Source organism: Pristis pectinata, chromosome 3 (genome assembly GCF_009764475.1).
Source record: "Pristis pectinata isolate sPriPec2 chromosome 3, sPriPec2.1.pri, whole genome shotgun sequence".
Lineage (NCBI taxonomy): Eukaryota > Metazoa > Chordata > Chondrichthyes > Rhinopristiformes > Pristidae > Pristis > Pristis pectinata.
Genome location: NC_067407.1, coordinates 111870112 through 111891089, shown reverse-complemented (window position 1 = coordinate 111891089; position 20978 = coordinate 111870112). Strand labels below are relative to the sequence as shown.

General features: G+C 40.6%; 1 protein-coding gene across 1 annotated transcript; it reads left to right on the top strand.

Annotated features, from left to right (window-relative positions):
• Positions 1-5525: 5525 nt before the first annotated feature.
• Positions 5526-20716, top strand: slc30a10 (solute carrier family 30 member 10). Its single transcript, XM_052011251.1, has 4 exons — positions 5526-5952; positions 6420-6494; positions 12498-12737; positions 20223-20716. The coding sequence occupies exons 1-4, from the start codon at positions 5526-5528 to the stop codon at positions 20714-20716; spliced, it is 1236 nt and encodes a 411-aa protein (XP_051867211.1).
• Positions 20717-20978: the final 262 nt, after the last annotated feature.

Below are 20978 nucleotides of genomic sequence, written 5' to 3'. Positions count from 1 at the left end.
CACACTCAACAATTTAGGACCAGTTTCTTCCCCTCCGCCATCAGACTTCTGAACAGTTCATGACGTCTATTCATTTATTTATTTTGTAATTTATAGTAAATTTTGTGTCTTTGCACTGTCCTGCTGCTGCAAAACAACAAATTTCACAACATACATGTCAGTGATAATTCTGATTCTGAGGATATTGGTGCCCCTCCAGGTTTGGTGCAACCTGTCCCTCTTGTACAGGTTCCACCTGCCCTGGAAGAGAGTCCATGTTCATGAAACCCTCCCTCCTGTGCCAGCTCCTTAGCCACATATTTAACTGTACCATCTGCCTATTTTTTGCCTCACTTACTCATGGCACAGGGAGTGACCCTGAGAGTACAACAACTAGAGGTCCTGCTTTTTAACTTTCTGCCTAACTCTCCAAGTTCTCTTTCTTGGACTTCATCTGTCTACCTGTCTGTCCTTTAGTACCAATATAAGATAAGGTATCTTTATTAGTCACATGTACATCGAAACACAGTAAAATGCATCTTTTGCGTAGAGTGTTCTAGGGCAGCCTGCAAGTGTTGCCACGCTTCCGGTGCCAGCATAGCATGCACACAACTTCCTAAACCATACGTCTTTGGACTGTGGGAGGAAACTGGAGGAAACCCACGCAGTCACGGGGAGAATGTACAAACTCCTTACAGACAGCAGCTGGAATTGAAACCGGATTGCTGGCACTGTAATAGTGTTACGTTCACCGATTTACCATCGTGCCTGCCCATGGACCATAGACCAATATGGACCATGATCTCTGGCTGCTCACTCTTTCAGAATATCCTGTGCCTGCTTAAGGACATACTTGATCCTGGCACCAGGGAGCCACACACCATCATGGAGTCTCACTCATGGCCACAGAAACACCTATCTGTGCCCCTGACTAAAGAGTCCCCTGTCACTATTGCATGCCTGGTACCCTGCTGTACAACAGAGCTAGTTGTGCTGCTGGTTACTTTCTCCTGAGAGGATCTCTTCTTTCCCCCCACCAACAGTATCCAAAATGGTACGGTACGTACTTGAGAAGGGAACAGCCACAGGAGAAGACTGCACTACCAGCCTGCCCCTCCTGCTGGTCACTCATTTATATGAAAGCCTTTGTATGATATATGACTGTAGTTTATATGACTGCCTCCCTGAAACTCTTCGCTGTAAAGCTCTCTGCCTCCTGTTTGATCCTCAGTGAGTCCAATTAACGGTCCAACGGATCCATGCGGTCTGAGAGGAGCTGCGGCTGAACACGCTTCCTGCATACAAAAGTCAACAGGGACACTTGAATTCTCCTCTATCTCCCACATCTCACAAGAGGTGCATACCGCTCTACTGGATGCCATCACGGCCCCTTTATGTAACTAGTGGAATCAAGGAAAGGAAAAGAAAAAAAAAATCTTACCTTTCTGCTGCTTGCCCTCCTCACCAAAGCCTGGTATTCACCTGAGGTGATTAGGAAACGAAAGGTAAAGGAATCATTAGGAACTAGTGATCATAATATGATTGAGTTCAGTTTCAAATTTGAAAAGGAGAAGCAGATATCAGGTGTATCAATATTTCAGTGGAACAACAGAAATTACAGTGACATGAGAGATGAACTGGCCCAAATTGCAAATGTAAGCTAGTTGGAGGGACGGCAGAGCAGAAATAGATGAAATTTCTACAAGAAATAAGGAAAGTGCGGGCCAGATATATTCCAAGAAAAAAGGTTATGAATGGAACAATGGCACTAATGTGGCTAATGAGAGAGGTTAAGGCTAAAGTAAAAGCAAAAGGGAGGGCATACAAGGAAGCAAAAATTAGTGGGAAAACAGAAGACTGGGAAACTTAAAAACTTAAAGAAACTAAGAAGGTCATTAGGAAAGAAAAGATGAATTATGAAAGGAAGTTGGAAGATAATATACAAAAGGATACTTTTTTAAATATATGAAGAGTAAAAAAGAGACACAGGTAGATACAGAACCATTTGAAAATGGTGTGGGAGAGATTATAATGGATAACAAAGAGATGGCAGAGGAACTAAATGAGTATTCTGCATCAGTCTTCACTGTGGAAGACATCAGCAATATACCTGATAGGGGTCTCGGGATGGAACTGAGTTCAGTCAAGATTACTAGAAGGTGCTTGGGAAGCTAAATGGACTAAGGACAGATAAGCCTCCCGGACCGGATGAAGTGCACCCTCGAGTTCTGAAGGAGGTGGCTTTAGAGATTGTGGAGGCATTGGTGATAATTTTCCAGGCATCAATAGACTCTGGCATGGTTCCGGAGGACTGGAAGGTCGCAAATGTAGTCTCACTGTATAAGTAAGGTGGGAGGCAGCATAACAGAAATTACTGACCTATTAGTCTGACATCAGTGGTTGGAAAGTTATTGGAGTTGATCCTCAAGGATGAGGTTATGGAATACCTAGAGGTACATGACAAGATAGGTCCAAGCCAGTATGGTTTCATGAAGGGAAGATCCTGCCTGACCAACCTATTGGAGTTTTTTGAGGAAATCTCAAATAGGATGGATAAGAGAGAGGCTGTGGATGTTGTGTATTTGGATTTTCAAAGGGCCTTCGACAAGGTGCCGCATAAGAGGTTGCTTAACAAGATGAGAGCCCATGGAATTACAGGAAGGATATTAGAATGGGTGGAGTATTGGCTGATAGGCAGAAAGCAAAGGGTGGGAATAAAGGGATCCTGTTCTGGCTGGCTGCTGGTTACCAGTGGTGTTCCGCAAGGGTCGGTGTTGGGGCCGCTTCTTTTTACACTGTATATCGATGCTTTAGATTATGGAGTAAATGGTTTTGTGGCTAAGTTTGCAGATGAGACCAAGATAGGTGGAGGAGTAGGGAGTATTGAAGAAACAGGAAGGTTGCAGAGAGACTTAGTTTAGGAGCATGGGCAAAGAAATGGCAGATGAGATTCAATGTTGAGAAATGTGGGGTTGTATACTTTGGAAGAAGAAATAAACGGGCAGATTATTATCTAGATGGGGAGAAAATTCAAAGTACGGAAGTGCAACGGGACTTGGGGGTCCTCATGCAGGATACCTTAAAGGTTAACCACCAGGTTGGATCGGTGGTAAGAAAAGCGAATGCTATGTTGGCATTCATTTCGAGAGGTATAACGTATAAAAGTAAGGGTGTGTTGATGAGGCTCTATGGGGCACTGCTGAGACCTCATTTGGAATACTGTGTACAGTTTTGGGCCCCTCATCTTAGGAAGGATGTACTGATGTTGGAGAAGGTTCAGAGAAGATTTACGAGGATGATTCCCGGAATGAAAGGGCTTACATATGATGAGCGATTTTCGGCTCTTGGGCTGTACTCATTGGAGTACAGAATGAGAGGGGACATCAGAAATATTTCGGACTTTGAAAGGACTGGACAGAGTAGATGTGGCTGAGCTGTTTCCCTTGGTGGGTGAGTCCAGGACTAGAGGGCACAGTCTTAGAATTAGAGGGTACCCATTTAGAACAGAAATGAGAAGAAATTTCTTTAGCCAGAGGGTCGTGGGTTTATGGAATTCGTTGCCACATACAGCTGTGGAGGCCCGATCATTGGGGGTGTTTAAGGAGGAGATTGATAGGTATCTAATTAGTCAAGGTATCATGGGATATGGGGAAAAGGCTGGAAATTGGTGCTAGATGGGAATAGTTTAGCTCTTGGTGAGGTAGCGGAGCAGAATCGATGGGCCGAATGGCCTACTTCTGCTCCTTTGTCTTGTGATCTTGTGAACCTGCACTTTGACCTTAGCAGTACTTCCACCTCAAGGCTGCCCTTCTCAAAATGGCCATTCCACTAAATCTTGCCTCCCTTTTATTCACTGCTAGGCCTCACAGTAAGAAAACAAGCAGCTCCTCACCTGATTCACACCTTTCAGATGGTCACTGCTGTCCCTCCTCCATTCTAGCCCTCATATTAAGATATTTTAAGTTTTACAAGATATTTGAATGTTTTGTAATCTGAATACTTTTCAAAGTTTGTATCATAGACTTAAGGTTTTTTGGCACTTCTTTATTATTAACTTGCTTCCATTGTTCTGTTCCTATTCAATATTTATTTAAATATCGTCATCTTCAGTTATATAAAGTTCACAGACAAGTTTCTAATGTGGCAGCAAAGCAACATAGGGAAGGAGCAGGGAGAAAGCCAATGGGACCTGATGTGAAATTACTCCCACCCATTTAAAATTCCTGCCACTGATTTTGATTTTGGGAAAGGCATATACATAAGAACATGTTAGCAGCAGGAGTAGGCTGCTCTGTCCCTCAAACATGCTCCAACATTCATTAAGGGCATCACTGATCTGACTGCAACCTTGACTTCACATCTCCACCCATTCCCATAACCTTTCACTCTATTGTTTATCAAGAATCTTTCTTTCTACCTTGGCCAAAATAATCTTCCAACACTGCTTGCACTGCCCTTTGAGGAAGGGAGTTTGAAAGGGTCATGACTCTCTGAAAGGAAAATTTTCACCTCATTTGTCTTGAATGGGTGACTCCATATATTTTTTAACAGTGACCGATAGTTTTAGATTCTTTCACAAGAGGAAATATTTCCACCCTGTCAAAAGCCCTCAGAATCTTAAATGTTTCAATCAATTTGCCTCTCATTTTGCTAAACTCCAGTGGATAACAAGGATAGCCTGTCCAACCTTTCCCCCAAGAAAGTCTACCCATTCCAGGGAAGTGTCCTGCATTATTATTTCAAAAGGGTGGTTTTCCTACGATAAGCAAGTGTGTTAGATTTTGGAATAAACGCTTGGTAGCATCTGTGGAAAGAGGAACAGAGTTAACTTTTCACGTCAATTACTGTGCATCAGAATTCCTTTCCTGTTGAATTCCCTGTTAGCTTTTGCATTGGTCTGCTGCGCCTTTCGTTAGGTCAAAAGCCCATGTAATATGTTGGCCACCTCATGCAATCTCCAGTGATCAAAACTGCTCCTGGATGATACTTGTTAATCCAACGCATGTTGTTCCATTCACGGCATCTGTAAAGACAAAGGCACAGGGTTCGGTTGATGGAATATTTGCTTTCTATAGAATCATAGACAAACAACCACGGCTGACTTTAATGTAGCAAAACATTTCACCACTGAATATTATCAAACAAAATTTAATTTTGAGCCAAATAACATATTACGGCACAACTTATAAAAAACGTATCTTGCCAAAAAAAATAGTTTGGAGGGAAAATGTAACAACTACTTGACAAACACGACCTCTCCACCACAAACACACACACATGGCGCGATTTTAAAAGGCGTGTTCTGGTTTTGAGGAATGCTGTTTCAGGTAGATTTCCCTACAACCCCTTCAATTTCAACCAGGTTTGACATATGACGCACCATGAATCGTTGCAGGGTGTAATAGAATGCAAAATCCTAAATTGATACAAACAAACAAACATGATCAATAACCGAGGTTACACTGGACTTGCCGTACAGATCTGAGGCTTGTTTTGGCTGCACAAGACGCAACATTTGCCTCCCGCCTCCACTTGCCGGCACCACCATGGTCAAGAACTGCCGCATGATCTTCATGCTGGTGATAACAAGCGGCTTCTTCGTGGTGGAGCTCTTGGCAGGATACATGGGCAACTCCATCTCTCTGGTCTCGGACTCCTTCAACATGCTGTCGGACATGATCTCTCTGGGCATCGGGCTGACCGCGGCCAACGTGTCGAGAATCAAGAGGCGCCACAGCAACACGTACGGCTTCGTGCGGGCAGAGGTGGTGGGAGCTCTGGCCAACGCCGTCTTCCTCTCAGCGCTGACTTTCACTGTCTTCGCCGAGGCGATCGTACGGCTGGTCCATCCGTTCAAGATCGAGGATGTCGGCCTGGTGCTGATCGTCGGGGCTCTCGGGCTGGCCGTGAACATCGTCGGTCTGATCCTCTTCCAAAACTGTTGCTTCAGAAGGAAGGGAAGCACTCGAGCAGGTGACTGCGGATACTTGGAGGAGTGTTCCAAGCAGCCAGCATATAAATAAGCTTCGCTTTCACGCCCGCGTTTTAATGGGGAATGGAACATGTAACACATCCTAACTAATATAATAGTTTATAATAACAAATACCGTAGTGTTTGAATTATCAGTCCACTTAGACTTCGAATTAGCTCCCGGTGCTTTGCCAGGCTTTGGGAACTGGGGTGGTACCCAATCATTCAAAGTATAAGTATTACAACACCGTATTTGCAACATATCATCAACGATTGGAAGATTTGCATTTCTTAATGTGTTGCTTTAATTGTACTAGAATATGACCGTGGCGAGATAGTACCTCTTTTTATTTCGGGTGTACAATGTTCACCGACTTATTTTGGCGTTGTCAGTCAATCTGCAATCAGTTTCACATGATTTCCTAAGAAGGCATCTAATCATCGATTTCTGTGGCTTCTTTGGTTGTAGGTAGCCTGGCAACTGGTACAAGAGAACAAACAGAGAACAAAGGGTCCACAAATGCAACGACTTTAAATATTCGAGGTAATACAATGGGACAGAAACGTATTATCATGTCATAGTCGCCGTGATGGTGATTGGATTTTGTGCAATATGGTGCATCTTTATTCCAAGTGTTTATCGGCCCGCAGTTAAAGTAAACATAAGAAAAACAATAGACATCCAGTTTGTAGCTAATCTTCCCACGACAATCTTTACTTGACATTTAATGAATTATAAACTATTTCTTGATTTCTCAAGTGCTTTTTCTGATATTTAATATTAGGTGCGTGGAACATAACATCTTTCTTCTTCTAAAAAAGTACTAGACTTAAAAGCCATTCATTATTATTAAAAAAATGGGTTGGAATTGCAGTTTCAGCCTTTGATGGAACGGACACTTTAAATTATTTAAGTTGCCAATATTGAAATATTGAAAGCCTCAGATTTAGCAAACAGAAACCTGAAAAAGTTGCAAGTTTGAAACAGAAACAGCAAATGCTGGAAATACACAACAGGTCAGGCAGCGTATGTGGGGAGGGAAACAGAGTTGATGATTCAGGTTGGTGATTGTTCATAAGAATAAGATTCATCAAAAATCATTGACCCAAAACTTTAACAATTTTTCTCTTTTTCTTTGGAGTCATGGAGTCATAGAATCGTACAACATGAAAACAAACCGTTTGTCCCAACATGTCCACACCAACCAGAGATCAGCTTTCTATTTTAGTCCCATCTCCCAGCACTTTCTCCATACCTTCCATGCCTAGGTGATTCCAGTATTCATCTGGACATTTCTTAAAGCGACCCAACTTTAACCAATTTCTCAGGCAGTGCATTCTAGGTACTTACCACTCTCTGGGTGAAGAAGCTCCCCCTCATATCTCCTGTAAATCTCTTTCCCCTTACCCTAAATCTATGTCCTCTAGTTTCATCTACCTCTGATATGGGGAAAAGTTTCCTGCAGTCTACTGTATCCATATACCTCAATCATGTCCCCTCTTAACTTTCTGTGCTGCAGGGAGAATAGACCTAGCTTCTTCAGTCTCTCATAACTGAACTGTTCCATCCCAGACAACATCCTGGTGAATTACACTGACTCCTTCACGCTCACATCCTTCCTATACCTTGGTGACCAGAACCACAAGCAGGTGAGGTCTGGCCAAGATTTTATAAAGTTCAAGCATAATCTCCTTCTGTATTCAAATCCCTGACTAATGAAGGCCAGTATCCTATATGCCTCCCTAACCACATTGTCTACCTGTGTTGCCAACTTGAAAGATCTTTGGACTTGTTCCCCAAGGTCCTTCTAATACTCCCTAAAACCCAACTATTCATGGTATATGTCCTAGCCTCATTAACATTCCAAACATACATAACCTCACATTTTTCTGAATTAAACTCTATCTGCCATTTTTCAGCCCATTTCACCAACACATTGATATCACTCTGCAGCCTAAGACTACCTTGCAGATTATCAACAACTCCACCAAACTTTGTGTCATCTGCAAAGTCACTGATCATGCCTCCAAAACCCATATCCACATTCACAAATATTACAAACAGCAACCTGATGATACTAAAATACGTGGTGTTGTGGATAGTGTAGAAGGTTATGAAAAACTACAGGGGGATCTTGATCAGCTATGTATGTGGGCGGAGGATTGGCAAATGGCTTTTAATCCAGATAAATCTGAAGTATTGCATTTTGGGAGATTAAACCAGGGTAGGACTTATATAGTGAATGATAGGGCCCTGGGGAGTGTTGTGGAACAGAGGGGCCTAGGAGTGCAAGTGCAGAGTTTGCTGAAAACGGTGTCACAGGTATATAGGCTGTTGAAGAAGGCATTTAGCATGCTGGCCTTCATCAGTTAGGGCGTTGAGTATAGGAGTTGGGAAGAAATGTTTCAGTTATATAAGACATTGGTGAGGTTATACTTTAGTATTGTGTACAGTTTTGGTCACCCTGTTATAGGAAAGATCTTATTAAACTAGAAAGAGTGCAGAAAAGATTTACCAGGATGTTGCTTGGACTCGGGGGCCTAAGTTACAAGGAGAGGTTGTGTAGACTAGGACTTTATTCCTTGGAACATAGGAGATAAAGGGGTGACCTGATAGAGGTATATAAGATCATGAGGGGCATAAACAGGGTGAAACTACATAGTCTTTATCCCAGGGAGGGGTTGCCGAAAACAAGAGGGCATACTGTAGGTTTAAGATAAGAGGCGAGAGATTTAAAAGGGACATCACGGGCAGCTTATTCATGCAAAGGGTGGTGTGTATTTGGAATGAGCTGCCAGAAATAGTGGTTGAGGTGGGCACATTAGCAACACTTAAAAGACATCTAGGTAAGTACATGGATAGGACAGCTTTGGAGGGCTATGGCCAAACATGGGCAGATGGGACTAGCGCACTGGGCAACACAGTAGGCATGGACGTTGGGCTGAAGGGCCTGTTTCCATGCTATATGACTCTATGACTCAAGGGTCCCATCACTGATCCTTCTGAGACATTAGTAGTCACAGGCATTCAATTGCAAAAGCAATCCTCTACCATCACCCTCTGCCTCCTGTTGCCAAACTAATTGTGCATCCAGTTTGCCAACACACCCTGGATCCATGGGCCCTAACCTTTTGCACCAGTCTCCCATGACAGACCTTGCCAAAGGCTTTACTAAAGTCCATGTAAATTATACCTACTGCCCTCTCCTCGTCAATACAGAGTCCTAATATTACATGTTTATGCATTTAATACTGGTCAAACTTTTGATGCTTTTTCATGCAATGCTTATTTGGGGTTCCAATTTTATCCAACTTGTTAATTTTATGATCATAAAAACATAGAAAGTAGGAGCAGGAGTAGGTTATTCAGACCTTTGAGTCTTCCGTGCCTTTCAATATGATCATGGCTGATGTTCCAGCTTTCTCCCCATATCCCTCGATCCACAAGAACACAAGAAAATATTACCAAGGATTAGGCCATTTGGCCCCTCAAGCCTGTCTCACCATTCAATATGATCATGGCTGATCTGTGCTAGCCTCAACTCCTCTTTTGTGCCAGTTCCCCATAACCCTCAATTCCTCAATTCTTATCTATTTCCTCCTTAAATATATCTAATGATCTAGCCTCTACCACCCTTGGGGACAGAGAATGACAGAGATTCACTACCCTCTAACAAAGAAATTTCTATGCAACTTAGTTTTAAATGACCAGTCCCTTATTTTGTAGCTATGTCTCCTTGTTCATGACTCTCCCTCTGGTGAAAACATCTCAACATCTACCCTGTCAAGCGCACGTTGGAGCTTAACATGTTTGAATCAGATCACCCTTATACTTCTAAACTTCAAGGAACACAGACCCGAACGTTTTGTTCAAATCCTAGGAATTAGACTGGTGAATCTCCTTTGGATTGCCTCCAATGCTGCCATGTCCATTTTTTAGTAATGAGACCAAAAGTGCGCTTCCAATATACAATACTGTGTATTGTATTGTATAGCCTCACCTACAACCTGTACAACTGTAACAAAACCTCCCTATTCTTAAACTCCAATCCCTTTGCAATAAAGGGCAATGTGCCGTTTGCATTCTTAACTACTTGTTGGACCAGCCTGCTAACTTTTTATGATTCATGCACCAGAGCACCTAGCACTTATTTGCCGTCTCTCTCGCCTTAATATCTGCCTTTTAATTCCTTTTACCGAAGTGCATGATCTCAAACTCCCCATGTTAAACTCCATTTGCCAGGTTTTCACTCTATCTATATCCGGTTGCAGAATCATAATATCCTCATCACAATATGCCACTCCACCTTTCCCTTTAGCCCTAAGAACTATATCGAACAAATCCTGAATATACTTAACAATTTGGCTTCATCTGCTTTCTGTGGTAGAGAATTCCACTGGTTCATCACTGGGTGAAGAAATTTCACCTCTTCTCTCTTCTACTCAGACTGTGACCTCTGGTCTTGGTTTCCCCTGCTATTGGGAACATTCTTCCTACATCTGGTCAGTGCAATCCTGTGAGAATGTTGTAGGTTTCTATGAGATTCCCTCTTATGCCCATTTGACCCAATCTCTCAGTACTGCATCCCAGGAATCAGTCTGGTGAACTTTGCTGCACTCCCTTCAAGGCAAGAACACCGTTCCTCGGAGAAGGAGACCGAATCTGCCCACAATGCTCAGGGTGTGGTCTCGCCAAGGTGCTGTACAACTGCAGCAAGACATCCTTGCTCCTATACTCAAATCCTCTTGCTGTGAAGGCCAACATATCATTTGCCTTCTTAACTGCCTGCTGAAGCTGCACGCTTATTTTCAAGTAGTGGTGCACAAGTATACCCAGTTCTTGATGCTTCTCCCCTTTCCCCAAATTATCAGAAAATAGCATCCTTCCATATTTTGCCGCCAAAGTGAATAACCTCATGTTTATCTGCCATGCATTTACCCACTCACTCAACCTGTCCAAACTACACTGAAATTTCTCTGCAGCTCACAAACCCATACAGCTTTGTGTTATTTGGAAGCTTGGAAATATTACATTCAATTTTCTCATTTAAATCATTCATATATATGTTATGAATAACTGAGGTCCTAGCACTGATTCCTGCAGTACCCTACTAGGCACTGCCTGCACCTGTTATTCCTATTTTCTTGTTTCTTGTCTGCCAGTCAGCTTCTTATTCAGGTCATTACCCAATCCCCTGTGGTTTAATTTGGTACACTAATGTCTTATGGGGGACCTTGTCAAAAATCTTCCTAGTCATTACTTTAATAAATATTTCATAAATTTAAATAATCCATTATCATAGGATATATATAAACACTCCATGATGTAACAATGCATCATCTGTGATGGGTTAAAGAATGTATTTAACCCAGTTTGTAACCAAAGATACATATCTACTACAATACTGACTATGCCTAAAGAAATCCAAAAATGCAGCTGAACCATATTCTGCTTCACGGTTACTGCTAGGGTAAGGTTACTGAGCTTCCAAAAACAAAATCCATTTCACAGTTTTTCCTTCCAAACTTTGAACTGTTGTTTGTAAGGAGTGGCTGTGCTTGGCTTTTTTATCATTGCACTTACTGTAAGAAGATTTAATGTGTCTCAACCCAGAAGGTGGTGTACATCACACATGGGTATTGGTGTACAATCATGCTTTACTATGGATTATATACCATTTTTCATTATATATGAGCACTAAGTGTTAATAAATTTAATGCAAATATTCCTCTCTTTTCAACCTCCCTAGAATTCATTAGCCTCTCACTGAAATGTGTTTTTACAAGCATAGTTAATCTCCAATATCTCATTCAGCTGGCCTTTATTCAGCTGCACTGCTGGGATTTGAAAACTTGTTTCAGTACTCTGGCAGCAAATCTAGCAATTTAACCACTTTCATGCCTGTACCCAAGTCACCAGATAAGTACAAGTTATTTCCTATCTTTTAAAATGTTAACTCAAAATCAAAAGCCTCTATTGAAGTCATATTGATTGAAGCAATAGTTGATTCTTCATTTTAATAGCTCACAGAAAATACAATATGCTAACTTTAAAATAGACATTCAGGGATGGAAGGGAGCACTAAGTATGAAAAGGGATCAGGCATATAACATTGAATATATTTGAGCTCTTTTGCCAGAGGGATGTGGATCCATGATATTACTTCAAAGATGTGCAATCAGACAAGAGAATGCCAGTTTAATGAGTGAAAGGTGGATTTCAATGTTGATTTTAAAAAAGACGTATGAATAAATTATAAGGTGAAGTATTTCAATCAAAGCATTTGAATGAATTTAAATGAGACGTGATGATAAACTGGATGATTTGGAGTGCTAGAGGGACAAACTATAATGAGTCAAATAGTCTTTCTTTGTCCTTGAATTTTTCTTCTAGACTACATTTGTGTGAATACATTCCAGGCTATTATTACATTATTTATAAAGAATGTTAGTCAGGTTAGATGTACAGTAATCACTGATTGGTATTGGAAGCTGACTTACTTAGTGGTTGTAAGAGTTAATACAAAAATAAATATTTATTTTCTAGGCGTCTTTCTACAAGTAATGGGCGATGCATTGGGATCTGTCGTGGTGGTAGTCTCTGCTACTATATTCTATGTGCTTCCGCTCGATAAAGATGAACCCTGTAATTGGGAATGCTATGTCGATCCAAGCCTGACAATCATTATGGTTATAATCATTCTGTCATCTGTCTTCCCACTTGTGAAAGAAACAGCTGTAATTTTGCTCCAGATGGTGCCCAAAGGGATCGAGCTCCAAGATATAGGTAAGGTAATGCTTACTGTGTGAGATTAATTAACATGTCTCAAAGACTGGAGGTCATGTTAGGATTGGAACAAAAAATCCCAGACAAAGATATTACTGGAATTCATCTTCAAGTGTTATGGTTTAGTATTTTATGCAATATTTATGATGTTCAAATTGCTTATGTTAATTCGAGAAAATGTATGGTAATACTCTCAATAAACTGCCACATTGATTGAAAGCTATTTGATGCTCTTGTCACTGGAGATGATTAAATGAACAGGAACATGAAGTTATGCACATGACGCAACTTAATTCTCCTAATTCTGTGCACATGAAATTAATGTTGCAGCCTTAGATGGTTTCAGGTTGCTGTGATATACTGCAATTTAGTCCAGAATTACAAGAGCACAGCCTTAGTTGTTTTCAAATTGATGTAACATCTTTTGGTTCAGAAATCAGTTAAGACGATTTCATTATGTCTAGTTATTCATGGTCTACATAACAGCTAGATCAATTGGAATTATATTGTCTCCAATTATGTTCTTTCTTCAGGATCAAGGATGACTTGCTTCCATTCCAATTCTCTGAATTCTGAGGTGTCTGCTGATGCCATAGTAGAATCCCCATACTCTGCTCTAGGTGGGGCAGGAGGTGCTTGAGGGTCAGATATACAGGTAGTTTGGTAGATGATGCACACTTTCCACTGTGTGTGCTGTGATCCTGTGAGCGTTCTATGAATTGGTTCAAGCTTCTCAACGTCATACTGAATGTTCTTCCTGCATTTTGAGCAGTTATGGGCCAGGGATTCTTAGAAGTCATCAGGGCATTGCACTTTTACAAAGAGCCTTTGAAAACTTACTTAAGTTGCTGTTTGTCCACCTATTGCTGTGATGGAGCTCAGAATAGTGTTTTTTTCCAGACTCTGACGTCAGTGAAGCAACGATGTAGCCTGCCCAGTGGAGCTGATTGAGTGTAATTAGGCCTTAATGCAGAGGAGGCTGGTCAAGGAGAAGACACTGATATTGGTTTACTTACTCTGCTCGTGGATTTGGAGGACTTTGCAGACGCTGCCTGTAGGGTCTTGGCTCGAAATGTCGACTGTTCATTTTCCTCCATAGATGCTGCCTGACCTGCTGAGTTCCCCCAGCATTTTGTGTTTGTTGCTTGGCGATACCTCTCTGGTGATTTGAGGTGTCTGCTTGATGTCTCAGAAGTGTACAAGAGGGCAGAGCTGACTGCCAACTGGTAAACTGTAAGCTTTGGGCTAAGTTTCAGGTTGTTATCCTCAAACACTCTTTTCCTCGGATGGCCAAAGGCAGACCTGATTCACTGAAGGTATGGTGGATTTCATCATTGCTGGCTCCCTAGAGATGGGAACTGATCCAGGTTTTCAAGGGTCCTGTTGTTGTCAGGGGCCAGTGTCGCACAGCAGCGGTTGTTTAGTAGGGGACCCAATAATTTGTGAACATCAAGGGTAAGACTCTTTCTCTGGTAGATTGATATTTTGCTTAGAATATAAGATGTGTTTCTGAATACGTGCATGCATGCCTGTCAGCATTTACGCACTGCTACACACACATCAGTGGGCTCCTTGCCCAATGATTCCCCCTTGTTTGTGCCTTTAAACCATAGAACCATAGAACAATACAGCACAATACAGGCCCTTCAGCCCACCATGTTGTGCTGACCTTCAAACCACTCCTAAGACTATCTAACCCCTTCCTCCCACATAACCCTCTATCTTAAATTCCTCCATATGCTTATCTAACAATCTCTTGAACTTGACCAATGTCACCCCAGGCAGCGCATTCCATGCACCAACCACTCTCTGGGTGAAAAACCTCTCTCTGCTGTCTCCCTTGAACTTCCCTCCCCATTACCTTAAGGCCATGCCCTCTTGTATTGAGCATTAGTGCCCTGGGAAAGAGGCGCTGGCTGTCCACTCTTTCTATTTCTCTTAATATTTTGTATACCCCTATCATGTCTCCCCTCATCCTCCTTCTCTCCAATGAGTAAAGCCCTAGCTCTTTTAGTCTCTCCTCATAATCCATACTCTCTAATCCAGGCAGCATCCTGGTAAATCTCCTCTGCACCCTTTCCAACGCCTCCATATCCTTCCTATAATGAGGCGACCAGAACCGGACACAGTACTCTCAAGTGTGGTCTAACCAGAGTTTTGTAGAGCTGCATCATTACTTCGCGGCACTTAAACTCGATCCCATGACTTATGAAAGCTAACATCCCATAAGCTTTCTTAACTACCCTATCTACCTGTGAGGCGACTTTCAGTGATCTGTGGATATGAACCTCCAGATCCCTCTGCTCTTCTACACTGCCCAGAATCCTGCCATTTACCTTGTACTCCACCTTGGAGTTTGTCCTTCCAAAGTGTACTACCTCACACTTCTCTGGATTGAACTCCATCTGCCACTTGTCAGCCCAGCTCTGCATCCTATCAATATCCCTCTGCAAGCTTCGACAGCCCTCCACACTATCTACAACACCACCGATCTTTGTGTCATCTGCAAACTTGCTAACCCACCCTTCCACCTGTCATTAATAAATATCACAAAAAGTAGAGGTCCCAGAACCAATCCCTGTGGGACACCACTAGTCACAGCCCTCCAATCCGAATACATTCCTCTCTTATCCTCAATCCTACCCAGCACGGAATCTCTTCACTTGCGATATCCTTCTCCCTAACTTCAAACCTTCTCTGTCCTGGATCCAGCCTCTTGGCACCCTCCTTCTTTTTCTGAATCAGGTAACCCACACTCTCCCTTCCCCCTGGCCGTCTATCCCTCTGTTCTCTACCATCTGTGCTTTCTCTCCCTCCAACCACATCCTCTTCCTCAACCCCTGAACTTCCACCCCACCCACCAAGTTCTCCCTGTGCCTTCCCTTGCTGTCACTGGGTAGTGTTCCCTCAGCACTGGGCTGGGCAGGGGTGATGGTGTATGCTGTGGCTGTACCTGAGGGCCTTACTATGGATAATGGGATGGGGGTGGTAAACCTACGGAGCCTGAATGGTTCTGAGCATTTACCTGATTAATATATTAATGCAAAATGGTACATTGAAAGTATTTTTCAAAACTTCTGTAGATGAAGATCTCCAGGTAGATTTTGCTCACCAAGAAGAATTCATAACCCAAGCATCATCTAAGTGTGAGCAAGACATTTCTTATAAGAAATGTGTGTAAACATATCAGAGGTGACATTTTACTTCTAATAAATGATGTATTGTATTTGAAAAAATTGTTGGAAAATAGGAATTTCAGGTAAACAGTTTCAATTTTATTGGTTCTCTGAGGAGTACAGAGTAAGACTTCCTCTCACTTCTGTAGCCAAAGGGAATTTTTCCCCTCTCTCTGCTCAGGAATTTAATAATAGTGTAAGACTCCTGCATACCTTTAAAGGATTACAGAAGCTTTGGTACAAAATGCCCCAGTGAGGTTTCTCGATAATTCCTATGGGGATTAAGAACACTTGAAAATGTGCCATTGATCAGCAGTCATTTTGGGTAAGATTAAACAGGGGATATGCACTATTGTTGCCTTGTGATCTGTATTTAATTACGATGCCGAAGTGCATTTTTTTTTCTCCCTTCCATTTTTCCCGTGTCAGTTCATTCATTTGAGGGACTTTTTCCTTTAAAGTGTAAGTGAAAAACTTGTAATATGGGGTGCACTTCAAGAGTTGAACACAGACATATGTAGCATGTTAGTACAGGGCTGAGAATGCAATGCACTCTTGAAGATGCCTTTAATGGAAGAGCCATTAAATGGAGACCCTTTGGATAGGTGGATATAAAAAAATTCATACAACTACTTAAAGAGTATTATATCTTCAAATACTGTCCTGTGTTTCTACTTCAACAGTTTGCTTAGTATATGCAGTATATAAACTAAGTGCATGGTTACCTAACTAATAAACATGAACGCACTTGAAAAGTAATTCAGTGCCTCTAAATTCATTTAAACCATTCTGAAGAACTAAATGGTTAATATCTTGTATTATTAATGTGAGATTTATCCAGGAGTTATGTTTACATTTTAGAGGTCATGGGTATTATTTGCAAAATTTAGGGGTGTTAAGGCTCCTAATGAGTGAGCTGTTTTGAAGCAACATTGTCTGCTGTAGACAGTAATAATAGTAACTGGTTGCATATGTGTCCTCTGCTGACTTGTGGGCAGATCAGGGGTAAGTGCCAACAGTTCAGCACAAGATTGCAGGCATTTCCTTGCAAGTTCTAGCCCCTGTTACTATTCTCCCTCTTTCCCTGTCATCTGAATAATTCAATTTATACTGGGATGTTGATTCAGTGACTTGTCCTTCATTGCTTCTCAATTTATATTAAAAAATTTCCAAGGCAGCTGGTTACAACTCTATCACGTCTCAGACCTTGGTGGCAGGCTGCAGGTTCACTCCCTGGGAAGGCTGCAGCTGAGATGCACTTGCTGCCATCATAACAAATATTAGACGTATTTCACTATGACTTACGGATTCCTTGCCATCTGTGCTGTGATAGCCCAAACTGACTCTTTAACCAATTAATTTTCATCATAAGTAAATAGATCTAGGGAAGAACCAGGCTGATGTTTCATATTGGGAATTACAGCTTTTAAAATTAAGAACAATGGAAGTATAGTAATATTGTTAACTCCATTGTAAGAATGACTAATATTTCCCAACTGAAAATTGCTTCTTAATTGCTCCCATTATAAATGAATTATAATATTGTTACTAAGGTATTCTTACATAACAAGTATTTGATATTGTATTTAATTTCTGACAGTGTGTTAGAATAATATTTTGCTGTCCAAAAAGCTTGATGTCAAAGTAGTTACATCCAACGTAATATAAAAGAAAGCGGCAGAGGTACCATCCACTTGATCTTCTGCAATATGGCCAGTTTTGTGGAAATGCAAAGGAGTAGTAACTAAGGATGCCCCGAGCCACTAGAGAGACTTTCTACTTTGCCTCATGAAGATCTGAAGCATCTGGAATATTAACACTGGAGGGACTTTTGATCTTCCATCTGGGTACAAACTGGGTGAAATTGCCATGGAGACCTATTTGGTCCTGTTTAATTTTCCTTTCCACTCCTCTGCCTTTCCAGAGACTCAAGTTCTGTGCCTTAATGGTTCAGAACTTTTGACCCAGGAAGTCGTAAAACAGGAGCCAAGCCTCTGAAGTGTATTTAAAAAATGGCTAAACAGTGAAAACGATGGCAGTTGCAAACAGACTTGACATGAAGTTGCATTAACTGGATTCTATGGTGATCCAAGTTGAATCATTTGAAATTTATAGTTATAAAAATTATTTTAAAGCTATCTAAATTTAAGAAGAAATGTATAAATCGTCGGGAAGAAGGCAAATCAAATACAAGATAGTTCAAAATGGGAAGGGAATGTGGAATGGTTGGTGGAAAATGGCTTGTAATAAGGACAACCACAAAGCAACTTGAGGGATTTGAAAAAAAATGTTGGAAATACAGACAAGATGGTTTTGGGATATAGTATTAACTGTAGACAGATATGGAAATTTTGGTGAATAGGTCACTGAAAACAATAGCACAATGAATGAACAGTAGATCTGGGAAATTGGCTGATTGGTAGAGTCGCCATCCTCTTATTAAGGTGAGTGATGGATTTTCTCGCATGTTATGTAGTTTAAATAATATCGACTAAAAGCCTTCAAGGCACATCCTGCCAAAGGTATTGAACTATTTATCTTATTTGATGTGAGTGTTTTCAGGTGTGGGATTCACACCTATTGCAAATTGAATCTTCTTACAATGTGACAGTTTTGCCATTAGATATGAATGAGGCAATATTTGAGGCAATGATTTAGCTCATAAATGTATCTTGGTGCAGTCCATTAATTCTTTCATTGAGGCATTCATTTTGAGGAAACCTGGTATTTTCATTTCTATTCAATTACTTGCAGACATTCTTCATGCCTGTATGGATTTCCTGTACCATTAGTCTTTGGAGATAATGTCTAATTTTCACTGAAATATTATTATAATAAAGGTTTAGTGTATTATATATGGACAATAAAATAATTGAAATCCTTAACAGTTTCCTGATAAAAGGCTAAGTTGGCATGTACATTGTACAGTGGGTATACTTGATGCAAAATTATAGTAATCAAGCCAATTCTGAAGCCATATGACATGTATATTTGAATTCCAGAAAACATTTGGCAAAGTTACACATAAAAGACTGCTTTTTAAAATTCACTGTATTAAGAAGTTAAAATGTTAAGAAATTGGGTTAAGGCTGAGAAACAGCTGCTTGTTATTGAAACTGTGTTGGTGTAGGGGTAAGTATTAAACAGAATTCCCAAAGGAATGATGTTGCAATTCTTAAAGTCCATTGATTCATTTAATTATGAAGTGTTTCCCATCACAAGGGCCTGATTACTGTTATCACTGTTCAGCTTGAGTCATTTGAGCTCCTCTTTAGATGCTGCTAGAATTAATTGATTTTGGTAAATTATATGTAAATGTATCATTGTATAATGGTTACATCAATAAACTATGGAAACAGCTCTATCATGTGAGCATGAATATCCATGATAGAAAAGTCCACTGCCAATCACTTTTTTATTGCCACTGGGGCAGTGGTGTGGAATTATAGCTGAATATGAGTCTGTATCTACAAAAGCAGAAAGGAGAGAAGAGAAAATTAACTCTTAGCTAATAGATCCGAATATTACAACTATACTTTAGCTAAAACAAATTAATTGAATTACAAAAAAGATTAATTATATCTACATTTAAGTTGTACAGTTAACATGTGAAATGTGGTGAGAGAATACAACTGACTTAGTTTTAAATTGGGTTAATTGAAGTAATAATCATTTCTCAAAGAACAGAAGTGATTACAGCTTAATATTCCATTGGCCTAGCTTTATACAGGGTAGGTATAGAAAGGTTCTGATTCGAGACTTAGTTCAAGCTTGTGATGCAAGTTTGTTACCTCACTGAAAGTATGCATCTACTGTGCCATTACAGATATTAGTTTCATAATACATATCCCATGAGGAAGCTTTACATGCTTGTTTCAGGTTCCTCTCTTGCTGTTCCTCAATTCATACATATAGTTACAGGAGGTTTACAACAGTTTGAGCTTTTCCTAGTTTTCATTGATAATGTCCCTTCAGAATGCCCTAGCTGGATATGCCAGATCAGTTTTATTCCTTTCTAACTCAGATGTTCTTTTAAGCAAAATGTCCAGGACTTAGTGACTCCTCCAATGGAGACATGTAAATTAAAACATTCATGTCTTGAGTATTTAAGTTGGTTTGTTTCTCTTTCTATTCAAGATCCAGGATTCTACCAGTCCAGTCAATAATCAGACTGATCTTGTTTACTGGAAGACAGTTAATGCATCACTAAAACATTGAATACAGAAATTTAAAGCTTTGATAAACTTAAATTACACACTCTTTTCATTGATTGATTGAAATCTTAAGCTCTGTTTCCTATGTTCTGCAGATGAAAAATTGCATCGAGTTGATGGAGTACATGGGATTCATGAACTCCATATCTGGGAGCTTGCAGGAGGGAAGAATATTGCTTCACTTCATGTGAAATGCTTGGATCCTTCCACCTATAAAACAGCAGGATTACAAATCCGTGAGATCTTCCACAATGCAGGAGTTCATTCTGTAACCATTCAGGTAGAATTTTCTGAAAGGGTGAATGATTCTGACTTAACATGTGATTTCCCCTGTATGTTAACAGAATGTGAGAATAAATTATGCTGTATTCCACAAAAATATTATGATCTTGATGTAGAGGGTTACATAGAGATGAGTAGCAATCCTCCAGGAGCCTCCTGTAATGGCCACATGAGAAATATGGTAGAGGAAAATAATGTAAAAGAAACTTCCAATATTCCATTTCACAATTTGGCAACAGCACGAAAAGTAAGTGAAGAAAAGGAAGACACAAATGGACTATTACGTTTACATAGTACTTCACTGTAGTAAGTTCATTTCATTTGACAATGTAATCAGATTTCTCACTAAAGTTGAATCTAGGGCTCGAATTTTTTAAATTTTAAATGTGCCAAAGAAGAGCACAGGTCAATAAGGTTTGAGGTTTGCTTAGCTAAGGTTCAACTTCCTCATTATAACCAGTCTGAAATAAGCTTGCAGATGAAACAGTGTTCATAGAAAGTGAAGTTATTTACATTCCTTAACTGTTAGGACTAAGTGATTGTTCAATTTGTGAAGGATGATAAGCTAA